Source organism: Falco punctatus, assembly GCF_963210335.1.
Source record: "Falco punctatus genome assembly, chromosome: 4".
Lineage (NCBI taxonomy): Eukaryota > Metazoa > Chordata > Aves > Falconiformes > Falconidae > Falco > Falco punctatus.
Window position 1 is genome coordinate 29,806,973 of NC_137583.1, and position 22,588 is coordinate 29,829,560.

A 22,588-nucleotide genomic window follows, 5' to 3' on the forward strand; every position below is an offset into this window, starting at 1 on the left:
TGTATGTAAATGGTACAAAATGTACCAACTCGTTCACAGTGATCTCATTACCAAGTGAAGTGATTGTATCAACACATCCAAGTGGTGACGGTGATTTAAGTAGTCCAACATTTGGTCTTAAAACCAGATTATATTATTTATAAAGCTCTGTGGGTGGAAAGGAAGAAGCAAATCTCATCTGTCAGAAGAACAAATGAGGAATATATAACTCTTCCAAGGCATAATGACAGCAGAAAGAGGGATATTGTTTAAATCTGATGAAGAAGAGAATTCATCCTATTCACATCTAGAGGCCTGGATAGAAAAACTCAGCACAATCCATTATAAGAGAAAAACACACTCAGACTCATGAATAATGGTATCTTTACTGTTCAGTGCAATTCTTCCTATACTTCTGACTGAGATAATTCCAGGTTTGCACCTGGTTTGAAAATACACCTAACAGAACCTAAAAACAGGTTTCAAATTCTTTTTTAAATAAATGGATGGACTTAAGTTTTGCTGTATGTGTTGCTGATGATGCATTTGGTGTTCTTCTGAACGTAAGCAAAGCTGCTTTACAAAACCCCACATAAATTATTTAAAGGATAAGCATTCTCACCTTTGTGTGTATATATATATATATATACACATATATAAAATATCTACCTTTTTTCCTTTTTTTTGTTCCTTTGAACAGAAGCTACAGCATTCACATGACCCTTTTCTCACTGGCTCCTGCACAGACATTTCTCAGCTAAGCCTCTTGAGCTCCCTTGCATTCCCAACCTTTCCAGGAACCCCTGCACAGCTACCACCAGGCCATTTACTGAAGAGCTTTGATCCAAAAGTAAACAAAACCTGTAATCTAAACAACAACTCGCTATCTAGACCATTTTTAAGCCTTCAGAAACTTCATAAAGAGCTATTTTGTGAGGGACGTACCTGGCCTTCGACTATCCACTTGGAGATGGAGGTTTTGCCATCGTACCCTGGGCGGAACTGAAGCGTGGCAGAGCGAGGGCTGATGTTGGAAATCACCAGGTTGGATGGAGCACCTGGAAGTTCTGAAGAAATAGAAACGGGAGGTGGAAACGCTCTTTGTCTTTGGCCCGGTAACACAGATTGACGTTCAGTGTTGCAGCATATAAAATACCTTGCTAACAGTTATAATAAGGAACATAACTGTTGGTTGTTTTTTTTTTTTTCTTTTTGGCAGAGCATTACATACAGCGTTACTATTTCTGCTGCTCTGAGAACGCACCACATTTTTATAGATCGAACGAGGAAAGAAAGCGCCCATCTACAGAATTACAGCTACTGTTTTAGAGAAGCTGCCCAACTGACAAAGCATGATGGCTCAGCGGGGAAGGTACTTCCCAGCTCCACATCTGCCAGTCACTTGCCAAGTCACCTAATCCCACAGTACTTCTCTTTCTCCAGAATGAAATGTTAATAATTTGCATTTACTTCTTAGAGTGAATACAAGTTTAATGTATTAACAACAGAAAAAGATTCACAAGTTTGGGTAGTGTATGGGGAAGATTGTGTGATTCTTGTATTGACCTGTAATAGATGGGGTTTAGAGGGCATTTCTGATGCCTGAATAAAGTAGATAATTTCTTTAAAAATTTCTGTTGCAAATAAAGAGGGTGACCTTCTATGAGGAAAAATCCGCAGTTCCAATCAGATCTTTGCCTCACATCAGTCAAGCTTACAGCAGCATTTACATTTTTAATATTATCTGTATTATCAACAAAAGCAAGCCCAGGAAAGAGATTAAATATAGATTGTTTAGAATAAATTCCCAATAGTACCTGCATTCATAAGTAATGGAAATTACTGTTATAATCAGTAATCATTCATAATGTTGTACTATGTCCACATGCAACAGGCAAAAAAAGGGCAGCTTTTTGGCATATATTTCAAGTATGCATAAATGCACAGTATTTCTTCGTTCTTAGTTCACATTTGTGGGAGCTACGATCGATAAACTAACCCTGACCAAGTCGGATAATGCTGTTATCTGGCTAACAACAGGGAGCATGGCATTGATCCAGTCTACAACTTGTCACAGTTACCTATGATTAGGGAAAAGAAAGGCAAACATACTTCAAGACATACAGAAAAGTTCAAAAATACCGGAAAACGGAAAAACTGGATTACCCTCAGTGATGTACACTAAGTGCTCCACTTTGGAAAATTCTACTTATGTAAGTTATAAATTAACTGAAACAGTTTGTCTGAGGTATGAATTGGCTTTTTAGTTTGCTTTCTCTAGTGGATGAGGGAGAGCATAGAATTTGAAAACCGAAATGCAACAAGGTTAAATTTACAAGTGCCCAAATGGCAACTCAGACAAGGCAGTACAGGACTCTCTCCTCCCAAATGTTTCTCAGGCCACAACCCTCAGATCATAGAAATAAGGTTTTAGTTTCATTATACTTGTCCTCTCTTAGGTGACATAAGCTATACTACATAAAAATGGAAAAACCTTTCCCTTTCAGCATCACCCAAACTCTGTTTTTCCCCTAAGCAATCCTTTCTGAACTGATTCAGGCTCCATTCTTATGTTACTTTGTAAATGTCAAGAATTTCTGTATTGTATCCACTTTATTACTTTGTCCATTCCTTCTGCCATCCCTACAAGTTTTTTTGTATTTGTATTAAACAGCCTCAACTTTCCGGTAATCTCAAATTGCAAGTGTGCTGATGTTGATGTTTTAATCTGTTCTAAAAATTAAATTTGTATTAACGCGGTAAAGAATTCAGATGTTTTATAAATAAAACCATTTTTATTATTACTGAACCAAAGTAATTTGTGATCTTTGGAACACAGATACATGAAGAATCAGCCCATATTAATTTGTTTCAATGCAGTTTCACCAACCTGGGGGTACACCAGAAGAGATGGTGGAGGACGTGACCCAGCCACTGCCTTTTGCAGTCACAGCTGCCACCTCGATGGTGTAGGTGGTGAGAGACGACAGCCCGGTGATCTTGTACTCCAGCGTCGTGTTGGGTAGCGTGCGGGCAAGGCGAGATTCATTCCTGCCATATACCTCCCAGGAGATCTGGTACCCTGAAAAACCATTACACAGAAGTCAGGGGGCCATAGCAGTGATGAAGTCTATTTTTTCTTCTAAAGCACAGTTATACAATAACCCAGAGACTGGTAAATTCCTGCATCCGCACGATTTGCTTGTGGTCAGTGGTGGCATGACTTGTTTCTCATTCTACTCCATTGTGGCCATGTTTTATATGCAGAAAAATAAAGAATACTGAAGTAAACACTAGCTAAAATACCCAAGTATTTTTTGAATTTTGTTATTTCCAATAAGCAATTGCTGTAGGTACCCCACAGGGTATCATCTGCCCATCAAGTTACAGCTTAGGGGACATGGAGTCTCAGCTGATGCGCCCTTTTTTCTATAACGATATGCTGCTTGCTTGGTTAGGAAACCCAGGGATAATTTCTACAAGGAATGAACCTTGCAGAAGGGTGGACTTTCATTCTGTGAACTCGATGAAGCAAATAGGAAGAAACCTGGAAAATGTAAAACCTTCTCACCAGCTGGAATACCTAATTAAAAATCTGTGTGTGCTTAGTAAGGCTACTCCCTTTCGAGGCTGAAGTAACCATCAGTAGAAATACTCACCAACCTGACAATAACAATCAGGCAGGAACATTGTGCGAATCTTCTAGGAACCGAAAAACCTCTACTCCCCACTGCTTGTTCCTCATAGAAATCCTTCAGCTGGGTGAATCATTATCCTTTCTTTCAAAACCATAGTGTGGCCAACACATTGTCCAAAACTGCACTCACCCTGACCTCCACGTTACTCCTCTATCACAACCAGGTTTTCGTTTTTATTACTTTTATAACCATTTGCCTTCCAAGAACTTTTGAAACTTTCTACTGTCTGATTTGCTCAATTTTACCTCCGAATCCGCTTGTCCTCCTCCTGCCCAGTCCCACTTTATTCTCGTTTGAACCCATTTGAACCTCACTGTGCCAGTCTCCAGAGAGCGAGTCTGAAAAGTTTGCTTGATTGCAGCTTTCTTTGTGATTTGACTTGGGGGGGAGAAGTGGTGGGGGGAATACACATAGCTCTTGAATGCCTCTGAAATGGAAGTGAGTGAAAAGGACTAACAGAAAGGAACCCCACTGAGTGAACCATGCACAAGGCGAGCTGCTGGCTAGAGAAAATCCCTGCTGGGCTCCTGTTCCCATCATCTAAGATGAGGAATTCAGAGCAGCTGGGGGGCTTGATGTTTCTTCCTCCTTTTTTTTTTTTTTTTAACAAGATAAGCTGATTAACGTATACAAATTGACACAGCAAAATACCTTATGGTGTTAAGCAACCAGCTCGTGAACTAAAAGCACAGTGAGAAATATTTCTGTGAGAGTTTGAGGTGTGAGATATTACTCTTCCCCTGGTACTAGCTGACATTAACCCAGTTTTGCATGAAAATGGGCTCAGGGTGCTCACATAGTCGCTAATTACATTTCAGGTGAAGGGGCAGTGATAAGGAGAGGGGATATTTCAACAATTCCACTACACTGCAACCACTTGTCTGACTATGAACTACCTAGGGGAAGGGGAAAAACTCCTCAGTGTTCATCTGGAACCAGTTCCAAGTGAGTATCTGAATGGGAATTAAGTAAGTCAGTAATTCACCAATCTCTCAGAGACACTGTGACGTTCTGATGTGCTCTGGGAAGGCATCATTTACCAGTGATCAGACTTTATGTATCACAGACAAGATTATCATCTGTATGAAGGTTTTGACAAAATTTCAGGACTGTATTGCCTTTATCAATAAAGGGCGAACAGAGAGATGGAGGGTGACTGTCCCCTCTATCAGATGCTCAGTGAAAAGGTGTGAAAGTTCCAAACAGAACGACTATCACAAACACCCCTTTCTTTCAAAAACCACGGTGCTGCTTGCTCCAGACAGGGCAATGCAGAAGAAGGAGAAGAAATCTGTGAAAGGCGCGGCTGTTGGTCTCCCCACTTCCCAACAGAGGACACAGAACCGGCAGCCGTGTCCCCAGCCGGCAGAATGTCCCCGTGCAGCCTTGAATGGAGCAGAGGCTGGGCAAGGGCCATGCTGCAGCCCACCTGCCTGCCTGAGGACAGCAGATGGGCTGGCTGCACCTGCTCCAAACCCTGTGTGGGTTCCTGCAAAGGGAATCAGGGAGCATCACCTCACAATAAAAAAGATGGGTTGCTCGAAGAAATAAATAACCAGAAGAAGGAACTGGACTTTTAACGTTCCCTCTATCCATTTGTCACTTACAAACAACCAAAAGTTTCATCTGCCACACACTAGGCAACCTTAAGTGATTGAGGCATCTCCTCCCCCATCTAGATAAGCTTTGGATATACATCAAATGTTGGTGATTATTCTTTGAACATTTTCTATTTTCTCTTTTGTAACCACAGGGTTGAAACCCAGCTTTCCCACCCATTAGGCACATAGTCTGTGTACCTATTTTCTGAAAAAATATTCACCAGGAAAAATATCCTGAGCTCACAAGCAAATTGAAGCAAAGGCAAAGAGGCAGAGTTTGCTGTTGGATATTTCAGTCCTGAATGGATAGTTAAATTCTACTCATATTAAAAAATGAATATACATAAATACATACCGAGCAGACACAAAGCCGAATGTAATCATGCAGAACGAAAACAGATGAAAAAAAGAACCGCTGAAGGAAAGGAACAGCATCCACCATACCCCCAAGTAGCACTAAAGCCACAATGAGTGACAGATGGGCAGAACTTTAGGACATGTGGTTGGTAAAAACGCGCTCTGTGTTTTACAGATGTGATGGCTGCCAGAAATGGTCACGGGGGAGCCTGGCCAGCCTGGGCTAGAAGCGTGTCCCCTCTGGCTTCGGGGGGAGCACAGGAAAGGTCCGCGGAGCCTTCCTGCATGCCTGGGCACTGCCCTCCCCACAAACCACTGCCTAACGGAACCGAACGGCCAGAGAAGTTTCAGAAATAATTTTCTGTTGATTGGAAGTAAATTCTCTACAAGAGAGCAGTACACCCAATCACAAACTGTCCGTCTACATCCAGGTCCTCATAAATCAATGTTTACTGAGAGAACGAGGAAGATCCTGAGATTTACAGCAAGAGTAATGGGCAATTTCCCAGAGCAGGCTGGCTGCCGGGCGCCACCCTCCGCGCTTTCCTCCTCCGAGCTCTGCTGCTGGGAACAACAAGGCCCAGTAAAGATATCAATGAGCAGAAATGATGAATAATTGCCTCCCCTAAGCACTCAGATCTCCAAGCAGCCCTCTATAAACCTCTGAGGTACTTGGGGCATGAACGATTTTGCTATTCTCTCCCAAACACAATTTGCATCCTTAAAGACGTTTCTTTTTCTTTATCAACTTTGCTGGGCATTCTTACATGGGTATTTCTTTCTGAACAACAGAGCTTCTGGAGTTAATTCTTTCTGAAACAGTTTGCCCCAAATATAACACTGTCCATCATTGTGCTCCACCAGGTTTCAACCCAATCTGGGAGGCAGCAGCTTGTCTCTAGCAAAGCAATTCTGCCACGCTAAGTATAGTGCTGCCAGCTTGTGCTTAACAAGGATGAGTATTGCACCATCTCACTTAGCCAGCCAGCCCTGGATTTAGATACCTAAATTTAAGCACTTGGGCTTGAAGGCTTTGGACATCTTCACTGAATCAATACTGCTTTCAGAAGTCATTAGTTTCTGTTCTCAAACTACTTCAATCAATGCATATTCCAGGAAGGTTACCATGGTATAAAGGCATAAGATAACCTGCATAAGGGCTCCACATACACTATGAGCAGCACAGAAGACACACGCACAAATGGTGCATGTTACAGACATACAGAGGAAACACCGGCAAGTGCAAGTCCTATCAAAATAATTAGACCTGTCAAAGCTAAAACGTTTCAGGAAATTAGATTGATATAACATTTCGATGTTCAGGGGCCAGAAGCCCTGATTGTTTCTTAACTCCTAAAATGTATTTTGTTTTTACAAGTTATAATACACTTTTCTAAAAAATAAAATTAAACATATCAGTGTCAATGCTCCCAAACCAAAATATTTTGATATGTGTGAAATGATCTTCTCCCTTCCCAGCTATGATTTCTAGCTCTAGTAATTTAAAATTTGGGAGCTTTCTTGTACTTCAGAACCTTGAAAGCCTTTGTTAAATGGAATGTCCATCCTGTCCAGCTGCAATCGCTTCCCATCTGAAAACAATATTGCCTCTGTTGATAAGAACTAGAGTTTTACTCAACTATTTAGAGCTTCCTTTATGAAAAATAATGAGGTTGCTGATGTTGTATCTACACTAGCATACAGTAAATAGATAAACAGCTTGTCAAATGGCAAGCTCATCAAAGAGAAGCAAGACAATTCTGAACCCTTGTGACAGTTTCTACAAAATTAAGTAATGCCATGCAAATTCTGTCACAAGGTCCACAGCCAGATCATTTGATCACAGATGACAGATAATGCTGATTTCAGACTCGGTCTTGATTGCAAATCTTAGCAATGCCAATTCAGATTTTGCAGCTGTAAACTTCATGTAGGAACCCCCCACCTTTGGGGCAAAGGCCAAACACTGTCTCACAAAGTTTCAGAAATTTAGTAACACAGGTGGAGGTCACAGAAGATTTAATAAGACCAGAACCACCATGGGGAGCTGATTTCTAATACAGACTGCCTTTTCAGTGACCACAATCATGAGCTGCCAGTAACCGGACCCATACTTTCTATAAGGTGCCTTAACTGACATTTCAATTACCCAAAAGAGGTACCAGGAAACCAGTGCTCACAGTAGCCAGTACTCCCTAAATGCAATATTACACAAACATTTTTTCACTGCAATGATACATTCCACCCCACACACATTCCTAAAAAAAAGAAAAGAAAAAAGAGAGAGAGAGAGCAGCTGATACTTGCCTGTAAGGATGCCATTTTTCTCTACAGGTTCTTGCCAGCTGACCTTGAGAGACGTGTCCAGAATCTCAGTGAAGCTCAGGTGTCCCACCGCTCCTGGCTCTGGCAATCAGAAAAGGAAATCTGTTAACAGGAGAACCCCACTTACTTTTGATCTGATTCATGTGGCAAGGTGAGGGCTGAAGAAATAAAACACTGAGCCGGGGCCAAGGAAAGCCTGCTGGAAACATCAGTGAGAACTGCAGGGGAGAGGGGAAAACGCAAGGTGTTCAGAAGCACTCTGGCTAGCATCACATAAATTATTTTATCCAGTCATCACCCTAACTGTGCAGAGAACTAAAGAGAGCGGCAGCAGGAGACTTGCACACAACTTGTTCTCTGCCTCTCTTCTTGATCTAACCTAATTAGAACAATCAAGCTGGCAATCCTGGAAGCAATCGCGTTGCTGTTTTCCCTCAACAACAGCGTGCAGCGTTTACCTGTGCTGCTGTGTGTGCTTACCTGGCCTTGGGTCTGCAGCACCACCACCAGCACCCCCACAGCTAGAAAGAAACTTTTGCCTATGCAAGGTCAGAGCAAGGACAGAGTCACCGACCCACTGCTTGGATAGAGTCTCTCGAAACAACTCTAAAAACGTCCAACATAATGGCAACTGTCTTCTGTAAAATGAATACAAGTGTGTGAAACTTTTTAAAGGATTTTTATGATGTAGCTCAAGAGCTCTTAAAAATTTCAGCTCCCTAGTGTGCAATGAAAGAACATAAAATGGAATGACTGTCAAGAATATGCCATCCTCCCTCAATTTTGATCTTCAAGGAAGACATCCTGACTGATTTTTGATCCAACTGCTGTTCTTTCTTCAATCGATGTACTGGAAAAAGGAGGTTTTGTTCACTTTATATTCACTGTGCTTCTGTCATTGGATCCCTGCCCGAGTATCCTCCAGCTCCACTGACATCAGTTGGCAATTTCTCGTTTGCAATTTCATATTTTGTTTCCTCTTCAATTTTGTCCAGTTTCTCCTTCCCCTCCAGCTATGATAAAAAAACCCCAAAGCCTGCCAGTAGGTCAGCTACAACCACATTTGCAATTCTGCAATCCTAGTGAGGAAAATTTCCAAATCCATTCTGCAATATCTAGTAGTCAAAGCATTACAGAGAGAACGCTGATCCGGCAGTGATCTCAGGAATGATCTCAGGAATACCCAACGAGAGCACAGAAATGATGACTGTTTGGGATCATGTGTCTGCAGAAGTGCAGACCGTACACTCGCAGAGCTTTACTCCAATTAGCTCCTGCAGTCACAGTCCAATTTTATCATCATAATGAAAACCAGGTGCAGGTTACTCCAAGCCAGGACACAATGCTTCTGACTGCATGTCAGACTTTATTTTACAGTTCATCGGCAAACAGATCTGTTTGCACTATTTTTTTTCCTAAAGGATTGACTAACTTTGCTATACAGACAGAAAATTATCACCTGAGAACATGAATGACAGTCCTTTCGAACCTTTTTTCCCACCACATAAATCCTGAAGCAACTTAGATTCAACGAGTTCTCCACAAAGATGCATTATACCATCCTGCACTTAACTTCTCAGTCACCATGAAAACCGAAGAAAGCAGCTCTGAAGGATTGAAAAAAAAAAAAAAAAGGGAAAAAATCCTGCTCATCTCTGCTGCTGAGGGCCCTTACAACATACAGTTGCATACACCAAGAAATGTTTTAAATGTTTTACAAAATAAAAGTCTGGCTTTTTCTTGTTTTACGTTTCATGATGGAATTTTCTTCTGTTTAAAATGGCACATGATCCCAACACTTCCCTGAGATACTTTCCGTGTCTTGACTGTGCCCTTTTTCCCACTTTGTGCAAAATCTTTAAGGCTCATTTTTGCAACCTTTCCTTCAGCAGAAATATTAATGGTCTCTTCCTTCTTCCCAGCCAGTTAATTTTTGTGAAATCTTAAGATTCTCATATCTTTGGTTTCTTACTCTTCTGTTCTCACTGGAATTAGCCACAGGGTTCAAATGTCATGGGGGGAGAGAGACAGATGGACCCAAGACAGACAGGTGAGTACATTTACAAACCATCATTGCCAAAAGCTTCATTTCCTTTGGAAAACAGGCAAAAAAGTTAATACTACACACAGGAACGTAAAGCACGTTTCTCTTTCCTCCACACCTTTTGCTTTAACCCCCAATAAACAAGTATGAGGTCATACTAGTCCACATAGTTTTCTGGTAGTTAAATGCTCTCAGTGCTCTTCTGACAGGAAGGGTTTTAAGTCTGCTATCTGCTCTTGGGGCACAGGTCTAGCACATGGAGGATGCTAACCACGAAAGGAAAATCCATGGGAAACCATTTCATTTTCTTCAAGTTCTTTCAAGAGTATCTCATGAAAAATTGGATTAGCTCTTTGAGCCTTGCTTCTGTGAATGTTAATGACAATCAGATTTTTCTTTACAGGAACATTGACTAACCTAAAAGATTCCTAGTAAGGCAAAGTAGTATTCCTAAAAACAATACCTTAATGGATAAATTAGACATTTTTTTATTCTGATTTGGATCTGTAAATGTGCAGCAATGTTTATGATGGCTCATGGCAGGAAGATGCTGAAGTGCTGGCCAGAGCCAAGATCACCACAGACACACAGCCAGCTGTCAGGGCCACTGCAATACAGTATTTACCTGCACCAGACACGCACTGGACTTGTTAGTCCCAACCATGTCTTGAGCAAACACTTCCAAGCATTTTCTGATGCAGGAACTAATTTTTATGTTAAATATCCAGCTCATTTTACTTCATCCTGACTCCAGTTTTAGAGAATAAAAGTTACTGCATCGTTATGTTCCTGGTTCATTTATACAAACACTTGCAATATAATACAGATACAGACACTGTCAATATATTGAATAACAGAAGGAAACAATTGTAAATCAATCATGGGCCTCCATAGGAAGTTCCCATGCACAAGTTCCTAGGAAGATCAATTCACATTTATTTGGATGCCTGAACATGGACTGAAGAGCATAAGGGTTCACAGACATACACACCTGTCGTGTGTTAGCTGAACCAGACTACGGAGCTTTCAGCTTCTGACCAATGTAAAAAATACTCATCCAGGTTTAGTCCATGATGAAAAAAATATCAAATATCATTCATTAGCCACAGGCTAAAAGAACTGGCTGAGGTCACCTGACGCAAAGTAAGTTGACAAGAGATTGCAAACTGATTGTGAAGCTGCGGTCAGATTTAAAGGATCCGGATTTGAAAATGCTGGCTTTTATATCCAACAAAACAAAATCTGAGCACTGAGGCTCTCTACCAGTGCTGACTACTCACTGTCTTCAAGGGTCCGCAGGAGCTGGGGTGTGCTTCGTGGTCCATCGCCAGGCGTGGTGAAACACAGAACTGATGTATAGTAAGTAGTATATTTCTTCAGGTTAGTGATGCAGCCACTATGAACGCCATGGAAGTCTGGAGCAATGGTGACCACAGTCACAGTCTCTGGAGCATCCGCTGTCCACGCTAGAAGCTAGAAAATTTAAACCTGGATGAGCTCTCATTAGAAGTTGCGTCTATTTGGAATCAGAGTATGCTTGGCTGCCAAAACCATCTTAATCTGATTGTAAAAAACCAAGCAATGCTGTTAAACTACTGTCAGCTTTGATGCTGAACAGATGGATATAACACTGTTACTATGATAACTGGAGGGATGTGTGTAATACTCACTAGTGATGGGGGATATACTGATACCATGGAGGTACTGCAATTCTCCACATCTCATTGTCTCAATGCCAAAATTACTGCAAATTATTATTTGTATGACATGAGCCTTTTGTCTCTCTTTGAGCTGCTCTGACTAGGCTGGATGGTCTCTGCTGCTGAAAGGAAGCTGAAGGAGGAAAAGAATTTTCAGTTCTACTCTATGACACACATGCTTTATCTTATTTTGGGGGTCCTTTAAAGATCCTGCCGGCTGGGGAGGCTGGCTGGCGCACACACACATACACAGATCTTCCCTCCCCTCCTACAGCGCCCTCAGCATCCCGCTGACCAGCCTTGCCTGGCAGGCTGGGAGCACCGATGCGGTCAGTGCCTTGGGATACCTGCACAGAATGATTCAAGCAGTTCTGGAACTACAGAAAGAATAGAAAATGGTTGGTGATTACTACAATTTTCAACCCCTCGGTTACACAGGTTAGACTCCCAAAGACATTTTCCTGCATTTAAAATAGCATGCTTGTCAGATGTGCTCAGTTCTTCCAGGTTTCATTCATCGCTAGCAGATCTTCTGGGTGATCAATATTTTTCAGAGTGGGATACCTTACGTGTAGGTACCTAAATGAGGACTTAAAAAATTCATTTTTTGGTAAATGACTTTGAAATTTTAAAACAATTTTTGAAATCACCTTAACAGCTTAGGAGTCTAAGGCTTTAAAGTGCATATGAAATTTTTATTTTATCCAGAAATCCTTATCATGTGGCTTATATCAGCTTGTTAAAATTCTAAGCCTTACTCAGTATCTGTGTAAATCGTGCAACTCTTATTGATTTCAGGCTCATAAACATGGATAGATGCTTGAAATTAATGAGCCATATTTGACACACTTAGCCAATGTCTATAGTTTCTGATAATCAGAAAGCACAGTTCGAGGACTATAAGGAATAATTTTGTTAGGAATATTTCATATTTGAAAAGGTGCACTTTACGACTTCTTGAAATGCAAATAAATTTCAAAGAAAAGATAAAATGGAAAATGGTTGATGGGATAGTAAGTTTAAATTTCTTTTCTAAATCACCTTTGTGGATTACAATTGGCATTTATAACTTTGGAGGACTAAACTTCTCTTTTTTGAGTACATTTCATTTCATGTTCTTCAGGAAATGCAGGTGAACAATTCTGTCAGTTAAAGGGAAAAATGGATTTAGTTCTTAAAAACCCAAAAGCCTAGCTTTGACTACTAGCAATTTATAAATCATACACAAAACATATGCTATAACAGTAACTGACAGAAATGTTTTCACAGTCTTTGTACTGCAATTCACAATCCCTATGAGAAACTGGAATGATAAGCTGTTGCAATCTACTGCAATCAAAGAAACCCAAAGAGAAATGTTGATAATTTCAAAAGTTTTTACTGACCACTGACAGATACAAATTACAATTTTAGTTATTTTATACCACCACTAAAGAAACCGAAACATTAGAGGTAGCTTATGCAATGAGACAAAGAATCTTTAAACCGAAACTCTGTTTCAGTAAAACAAAGAATAAAAATCTAAACTATGGCTTTTGAAAATCTGACTGACCTCACCAAGCTTGGACTTGCACCAGAAAATTATAGTGCACTGCAGTCCACTGAGCCCAAAAAGTGCTTTTATTCTCCGGAGTCTGAACAGAAGCCAAGGAGAGAGAGAGATAGAGAGTGTGTGTGTGTGCGTGCAGGCGGGCGGGCATGCATGCGGGCGTGCGTGTGTGTGTGTGTGTATTTATCTCTACACACGCCCACCCCTGCAGCCCTGTCAGTCACCTACTTTTGAGAGCTGGTTCTGTCTCTGGGGAAAACAGTCATACACAGCTACACGCATATAATACTTCAGCAGTGGGATTCTGAAACCACCGCTGTTCTTCATGAGAAACACATAGATCTGGGCAAACCCACTAGAACTCCCATGCATAACTTTGTCTTAGCTTCTTCATCGCTTTGAGACATTCTTAGAGAAGGATCAAGTCTTCTCAAGCTTCTTACACCCACCTACAATCCCGCAATACACTGCTTGTCTTCTGAACTCCACATCCTTCTCAGCCCACTCCATGTTCCTTCACCCAACACCTACATTGCCCTTCTTCCTCCCTGCTTGTGAAACACACCTGCCTTCCCCTCCCCTGCCCTGTGATTACTGAGAGATTTCCCTTCGTTCTTTCTGTGAATGCTTTTAAACCCTTTGTTCATTATGCCCCTACTGCCGAACCTTTTGAGGAGTTTCTATTAAGCAGTCCTTCCTGAGAGACAGAAATAAACCACTCCAGCTACCTCCTTAGCATACACTCCACTGGTCAAAGTACCAACAAGTGCTCTGTTAAGCACTCTCTACTCTGCGTACTGTAATAGGTATTGCCAGTTGTCCCATCAACAGGGGCTTACCACGCTACCTCCGTGTCATCAAGCATAATTAATACATTTTACATTTCTTAAATCTCCCAAATCATCACAGTGGGGAAGTTAAGAGAAACATTTAGTGGGATGCCTTGGTTCCTAATGAAATGAATGGGAATTTTGCATTAGGGTAAAGAGAAATCTCAAGGTAGATTTTCAGCGGCACAACATAACGTCCTGTGCGAACTTCCCAAACTCTTTGATGCTGAACTGCTTTTTGGCTTTGGAAATTCTCCAGGTAAACGACAGAGGTATTAGGACTTCTAGCCTACGACATATCCCCTTTTCAGAACTTATAAAAATTGCAAATGCTAGGAGCAACACCTGCTCACTTCTCTTTTCGTTTTACTTGCGTAAGTATATAGACATATACGCACTGGAAATCTAGTGTCACTTTGGAAATCCAGAGGTTATTAGATTCAACTTTTAACTGTTATATATCATCCTAACTGTTATATACCAGGACTGTTAAGGCAAATGTTACTTGAAGTTACAGAAATCTAGTTTCTATTTACCTTGTATCCTTGGTTGATACCGTTGATGAACTGCTGGGGTGGAGGGTTCCAGAGGAACTGGATGGTTGTGGAGTTCACGGCTTCGACTTGCACGTTCTGCGGCGGAGCTGTAGGCACTGCTCTCGATCAACAGAGAGGGAAACGGGATAAAACAGAGCAGAGGAGGGATGAGGAGACAGAAGACAAAGATGAACTCAGAACCCACTGACTGCCACTTACTCATGCTGTAATAACAACCTCGAGAAAAGGATGCACTTCTTGCGAAAGAGCAACCAGCAATGATTTGGAAAGAAGGGTAATTGGGTTAATTTCTCATTCTGTATTGGAGATTCTTTCAAGGGGAGGGGATGAAATGATTTCTGCAGCTTATTATTCCACAGATGAGTTTCTCAAAGACTTGAGACAGAAGCTAGGTAATGATAGGTGAACACATCTCATTCAATTATCCATGACTGCACAGAGAATGAACAGTTTCAGAGAGAAATTTCTTCAGTCTTTTAATACCGCTCAATTCCCCAGATCAGACCAAGCAAACATGGAGTCCGCACAATTAAAGTTCTAATTGTGAATTATAATCTGGCAAGAGCATCTGTTTATTATTTACTGCTGCTTAAAGAATTAGGATCAGTCATAACACATGCAGTAAAGATTTTTCTTGGGAATTGGAGACGTACTCGTTTCATCTTGATATGATATTCATTCATGTATATTGAATTGATTATATATATTTTGAGCCAGTGCACCCTCTAATCAACTAAAAGTTGCATAAGCATTTTATGCCAAGTATTTAATTAGACAGATGTTTTCTCAATACAAAAGATAGCACAGCACATAAAGGCATACTGCCTTCAAACAACAAAAAATAACACCTAAGTACTTTGCCATTTAATATAATGTCTCTTTAAACACCTTCCAGGCAATTTCTTCAACTTATTGCTTTAGGGTGCCATTTCTACAGTTCTCAGAGGAAAGAACACTGACAGATTTTTTTTCTGAAATTACCAAGCTTATAGCAAGTTTAAGAAGAAAACTGCTATTTGAGTATTAAAAAATGGACCAATACACTTTGAGTCCTATAAAAAAAGTTTAATAAAGCTTAAAAAATATTACTATTGACAGTCCTGTGCATTTTTCATTCTACAAAAGAGGAACTGTCCACAAGTAGTTTTGAAGCCTGGAAAGCTTTGTTCCTTCTGCTTCCAAGGGATAATTTCTTCCAAAGCCCAATGACCTATTCTCCCAAAAAGTATCCACAATTCCCAGTGAGAAAATGGTTTGCTCCATGCTTTTCAAAAACAGGCCATGAACTTTTAAAGCTACAAAGTACTTTCGGAAGATGAGTCTTTGTATGGAGAAGAAATCAAGACATGTGCAAAAATGTAAAAATGCCTCTTTTTTTACTGAAAGCAACATTTGTTTGAAAGAGATGTAAAAAGGCATTATTCTTAACTGGTGTACAAGCTATAGTAAGACTGCAGCCAACAGAGCTAGGACAGCATACGCTTATCAGAGACATCCTAGAAGTATCAACAGAGAAAATTGGAGAAACCCTCAAAGATGTCAGGTTTGAAATGACAAGAACATCCACTTTCATGCCCTGTCATTAAAACTCCCTGATGACTACACAATGCCTTGAAAATTCAGCTCTGCACATTTTATTTAATCTCAGAAACTGCATGTTATTCAGCATTTTCTTGCTCTAATTTAAAACCTGATGGCACAATTTATGAACTATGCATAATTATTGAGTTCTAAAACCAGAATTTATCCGATACTACTCTAAATCTTCATTAGAATCTGGGTCCTACTTCCTGCCATGTATCATAACTCCCTGTATGCTTTTGGAAGGTTATAATATTATCTTAATGACCTGTAGACATCATAAAGTTTTTGTAGTTAAGAGATTCACCAAATCATCCTGATATACAGTCATAAATATTAAAGTCACTCTACAGTCATAATGAGGTGCTTTGGCTACAGTCCCCTACTAAATGTATTTTTTCTTATTCATGTTCTTTGATTAAACTGTTTATTATGAGAACCATGACATTTTCCAGTTTGCTTTTGTGTGAAATACTTTGTGTAATTAATGGTTAATGTGATTAAGATTTTTTCAAAAATCAAAACTCTTGCTTTCCTGCATATTTGCATATTCAGATATTGTAACTGTCACAGATCTGTCACTGCAGAAGAAAATGGTATTAGAAGCCTTCAAGTTAGTTCATTATCAGAAAGTCACCTGGACACCACTGATCGATCAATCTCCTGTCAGGAGGCTCAATCAGCTGGGGCATCATCCTCTGCACTCATTCTTCTTCCTTCTGTTGAACTGCTACATTACAACTGTATTTATGTGTGCCAGGCTGATTTTGTAACTCTGTTGTTGTACAGAAAATCTGTACGTAACACATACGCTGCCCACTGACAGCCACGCTTGAAGAAATGCAGAACTTTGGCAGTGGTAGGAACAGTCTGGTTTTCCCAGGGCGTAAGAAACCCACAGAGGTGACCTGAGAGAGAACAGTGCAACCATTCCCCGCTGCCTTTATGATTTTCCTGAAACATAGATGAGCATGTGCATTGCTGCTTCATTTCTTTGGGCATTCTTTAGTGAAGGATTCAGCGGATGGCTCTACAACAAATAGCCAATTTCCAGTGATTTCATTATCACAATGATTTTATTCTAAGGGTCTGATTAGTCTTATAACTCAAAATATTGTAAAATTTGTTAAGAGAGGAAAAAACCTGCATCAGCAAGCTCCAAGTTTTCATTTGCAGTCCTTACGGTCCTCAAAAAAGCTCAGGCAAACACTTGAAGATAGGTTTCCTACAGTTTTAGAAACGTGGATAGCCAAATGCATTATTTATTTTAAAAGGGAAATATTTTTCTTACATTAGGAGATAATATCCTGAAACAAGAATAAATGATCATAGCACAAAAAGTACCTGCTACAAGAAGAAAAACGGTAAAAATAATGAAGAGAAAACATAAAACCTTCAGTATTGGAAATCAGGATTTATATTACAATTCCTCTTTGGACATCTTTATTGAAAAATCAACATCTGCATCTCAATGAATGCATTTAAAAGATGGAAAGAACATGATCCATCTGATAAGCATAAGCTTAATTATACTGCAGAAGACATAACATAATACATTTTTATATTTTTAATCAGTAAAATACTGGCATTACAATCTCAAATTTACTTCAAAGTGCCAGTATGAAGTTCTCCTTTTATGTCCTGATATTAAAGACTTTCTTGGGTATCTGAACAGTTTTGCATTTAAAAAAGAAAAGAAGTTTGACAGAAGCTAAATCAGAATTGACCTTCTGGTCACGTCAAACTCAAATACTTTTCCACGATCATGAGTAGTAACTTACTGAAACTGAGACTAACCACATAAAGGGTTTTTTTTCTAAGTCAGTGGTACGTATCCATCTTCTTCCTACAAGTTTCTTGTTATCAAGCACTACAGAAGCTACCAGTGTCAAACAGGCGTTCCAAGAGTAATCCCCAAGTATTTACAATCTCAGCTTTTAAATCCATACTTCATCATATTTGCAAGTATTCCTAAACCATCTCATAGCACAGACCCATCTGGAAGGCATCTCGGAATCGCAGATCAAAATGGTCAGACAAAACCAGCTGCTACTTTCTTCCCAATAAAGTTCACGTGGTTGGAAATCTGTTAAGAACTCAGCCCCCAGGACGACAAGTTAACGCACAGCATTCCAAGCAGAAAAGGTCATGGTAGCACTCTAGCTAAAAGCCATTAAAAGGGTTTCACTGACGAGATAATTGAGAGAGGAGAAGGCATTAAGGTTAAGCATGTGTACATGTAATTATTCTGTCTCTAGCTATGTGCAAATAGCATGTAAATCCTGCAGAGATTCTGACAGCCAGATTTACTGGTCTTAAATACATACCTTCAACTGAGGCATGTAGAAAAGTCTCCTACTCCTACAAAGATCCCGTGCCTCAATAAGGCAGGTTTGGGGAGCTGCGGGATCTCCTGTGTGCGAACATTTGGCTGCTCCTGTAACGTGCTGGCTGGCCATGCTGAGCGCCCATCCCGGTGGGAGCTGGGCAGGGTCCTGTCGCAGGGGCACCAGCCCTCCTGTGGAGCCCATTCCCCTGCTCCCCCCGCTGACACCCTCCACTGGGCTACAGACTGTGGCAGGGGCACAGAAAACCTGTTCTCTGCACTTGTACGCGTGCTGGTGTCTGAAATTCAGTCGTGCAGGAGTTGGCACTAACGGGTGAGGTTTGCTGCTGGCAGCTGGGAAATGCCTTTTAACTTCCTGCTATGCCTCTTCCAAGAACAAGATTTTACTTCTCTGTTGAGAGCAGGGGGCCAGGGGCCTCACCGAGACAACTGCTGATTTCCCCACCTTTGTGAAATCATTTACAAAAAAGTCAGTAGATGGGAAATGACACCTAACAGTGGTAAAACCAATCCACAAGTCAGCCACCACAACTCCACCCTGCTTCTGCACAGGAGCAGCTGGGACCCAGGAGGTCACGGATGCCCCACGGCTGTAGGTAGGTGCTCCACAGGATGCCAACCAGGATCTTTGAGATGTTTTTTTGCCAAGAAAGCCTAAGGGAAAGCCAAGGGAAACCTAGGGGACACCTAGGGGACACCCAAGGGACACCTCTTTTCACTGCAATAAAATTGAATGGTTGCCGAAGACAGTCCTTATTCAGATACTCTTTTTTTAAAGATTATTCCCTACATAAAGTAGGAAGCTTTCAATTAGGTTTTCTTTAGCTCTTCTGTCTCAGTCTTACACATTTCCCTGACTCACCTCCTACTGCCTGAGGAAGACACGACTTTGGACCTCACTGAACAGACATGTCTTGCTCTTAGCCTTCTCTCCACACCGTCAAGACTCAGTAGGCTGGTGACTGTCCCACTCTTTTATTCAGGAAGGGCCTTTTGCTAAGACTTTCCTGCCTTTCAACGTGTCCATGCACAGCACAGAAGGGAAAATAATATCAAAACTACGTGTTGAGACCCATTTGGGCCACAAGACTGGCTTTGGGGATACGCATCAAAAGAAAGACATAACACTTCAAGCAGAAACAAAAGTGGGTTAATGTCAATGCAAAGCGCCTAATGAAAGCTACATCTCTACTTATAAATCCCGCCCAAATCTAAGGAGTGGTGGGAGTTCTTCCAAGAAAGCAGTTCAGCAGTATTCATGCTGCTGAGATAAAAGGGACAGACCCAAAGCAATGGATAGAAGCTTCTGCTTTCTCAAATCAGCCTGCAGAAAAAGGTAAACGTGTCCAACAGCACAGAGCAGAGACATCACCACCACCGTCCAGAAAGGTATTTATACATCTCACAAATCTCCCAATACCTATTCTTATATGAAAAGGTATTGGGAAACTTTGATTTTTCATATGGCAATGGAAAGTCCTGCAGGACACTGTTTAAATAAGGAAGAATTGCCCCATGCAGAAGGCTGACACAAATCCCTGCAAAAAGTAACATCAAAGTAAGGAACAGCTGGAGAAACTCTGATGAAGAAAGACCTATATATACAGAGCATCAAAGGATTAGGCTGAATATCACTCTGAAAAGACTTTCAAGATTTAGAGACAGTCAAACTGTCTGACCCTAGTGCTAGGATGTTCAGTGCTTTGCCAGTAAGTCTTTCTGACATTTTATCTCATTGACATTATGTGCCACTTTCTCTGCAAGGTTAGATATTTCGGCATCTTCTGAGTTTGGCTATATTCTAGAAGTTGATGATTTTCTAAGAGCTTTGAGTAGCTGATTAGTTATCAGTGGCGAAAGCAATGCCAGAGGACTAATGAGGGATTAATAGACTAGGTTCTGGTATAAATCCACAGCTTATATGGCCAGTCAATATCCTCTATGACAAAGATGCCAATGTGCTGATCTGCTCCTGCCAATGGGTTGATCTGCTCCCAGTGTTCATCTCCTCCCAGGCTCTGACTGCATAGCACACTTGATTAATATGAGGTGTTTCAGGTATTTTTTATCTGCAGACAGACAGGTTCTTGCCAGCATAGCTCACATCATTTAATGCATGTCAGAACAGAGACGGTGGTGGTGGTAGTAGGAGAGGGGGATGGATGGGAATGTGTGTCTTTGACATTTATCTCCACTCGTATTAAAATCAGAATATGATTTACAAGGCAGTTTTACACAAGGCTCTTCCTTCCTCCTGCTGGTTTGGTTTAGGAAGGACATTCTGGAGCAAGAAACAGCCACTGGCTTTTCCTTGTCATTTCCCAGCTACAAGAAAGATAAAGGAGCGGGGTTTTGGATGGTAGTGCGTTACATATGGAGACTTGGTATTAATCCAGTTTCAAATGCTACTGATACCAGCCAGGCTCCCTTTTCAACTCAAAATGTAAAAGGTTTCAAACTCTTTGTAGAACACTGTATGCATTTGGTGATTTGCACAGAAACCCAGCAAGGGATTCATTAGGAGATGGAAGCACCCATGAAGTAGTTCTTTAGAACTATTATTAAATACTGATACAAAATAAATAAGAAATATCCAGGTTTTCTTCTGCGTCTACCCACCATTGAGCGTTTAGGGAACTACATAAAGACACGCAGGGCATTGCAAGTTATCCTGCAGTCTAAACACTCTTACTGATTAATATGAACACAGGACTGACTACACTTAATTTATAACAGAGGATTTATATCCTTATAAATGATAACAGACAGCCAATCAATAAAGGATGATAATAACAGCACATAATATCAAGGGAAATTAGAGTCAACTGCAGGATTTAAGAAAAAAAGCGTGAAGTCCAAACCGGAGTCTTAATAGATGAAAGGTTAAGGTGCTATGATAGCTTAAAATGTGCAAATAAACAAAGTAATGAATTACAAGTATATTCACAAAAGAGATTCAAATTCTGTGTGCAATCCAATTCTCAGCAGAGATCTGGTCTTTAGTGGGATACAAAACATTAATCCTGGCTGCGAGAAGACCAAAAAACATTTTCAAGGTCTGCTATAAATACTTCTAGAAAGAGGTTGAGTGTGTCTAGACTCCTCTAAACTCTGAGACTTTAAATGCCCTAAGACAAAATATAGTTAGCTTTCTTCTTTAATTGTTGTGATTAATTAGTGCTGCATACAAATAACCTTTTTTTAAAGATCTCCCTACACCTCAAACTGTATCTAATCATGCTATAATGTACTCCTGGTAACAATTAACAAACAACTACATATTCGTCACTAATTTTAAATTAACTGATGTGCTGTAAATCTGCAAGTTTTTAAAATAGTTTAATTGTTTTATGAGCGATAAAGTAGAGACCATGTACTGTCCAGTGCTCAGAATGCAGCACAACCCTGCAATTATGGGAATATACGAAAGCTTTAAGGGCCTGGTACTTAATTATCCTACGGATTTTTATACCAATCTAGAGGTGTAAACATGCTTTACACTGGTTGTAAAAAGTAATTACATATCCTTTTGTTGATGTAATTTATACTCTTCTTAAAGCACTTACCAGAAAGGTGTGGAGGAGCTGTAGCATAAAAATCAGGGCTTTAAAGATCGTTTTATCTTCCTCTTTGCAAATGTCTGCACCATTCCTGAAATGCTACAAAACACTCTTTCTCCACAGGCTGTGCTTCTCTCCCTGCAGTTTCCTTACAATTTATTCCACACTATTTCTGTGATTATCAGAACCAATGCAGCTGGTTTACTCAGCTTTTGTCTCCTATATCGCCCAGGCGGCGTACTGCACATCTTGACCACAGTAAACCCAATTCCCTGCCATATTCTCTGAATCTCCTGGCAGAGTAACCTCAGCCCCTGCCTGTCACACGTGCTATAAATCCATCCCATGGAGCCACAGCTCTCTTCAGCATTTTTATTTATTACTTATGCTGTGGCTGACTCTGACCTGCAAGTGTGGTAACGTGTCATCATGAGGGTCAACAAAAATAGATAATTTTTGA

The 22,588-nt window shown here is 40.6% G+C and overlaps 1 protein-coding gene across 4 annotated transcripts in view; it reads right to left on the reverse strand.

Annotated features, from left to right (window-relative positions):
- Nucleotides 1-22,588, reverse strand: part of SDK1 (sidekick cell adhesion molecule 1) — a gene marked incomplete at its 3' end in the record, with an annotated part of 406,390 nt that overhangs the window by 90,151 nt on the left and 293,651 nt on the right. For all 4 annotated transcript variants that reach the window (XM_080382366.1, XM_080382367.1, XM_080382368.1 and 1 more), the window contains 5 exons: nucleotides 14,620-14,735; nucleotides 11,285-11,477; nucleotides 7,943-8,041; nucleotides 2,870-3,061; nucleotides 925-1,046 (listed from right to left, as the gene is read on the reverse strand). In XM_080382366.1, the coding sequence (XP_080238492.1) occupies nucleotides 925-1,046; nucleotides 2,870-3,061; nucleotides 7,943-8,041; nucleotides 11,285-11,477; nucleotides 14,620-14,735 (722 nt within the window). The remainder of the gene's footprint in view (nucleotides 1-924; nucleotides 1,047-2,869; nucleotides 3,062-7,942; nucleotides 8,042-11,284; nucleotides 11,478-14,619; nucleotides 14,736-22,588) is intronic.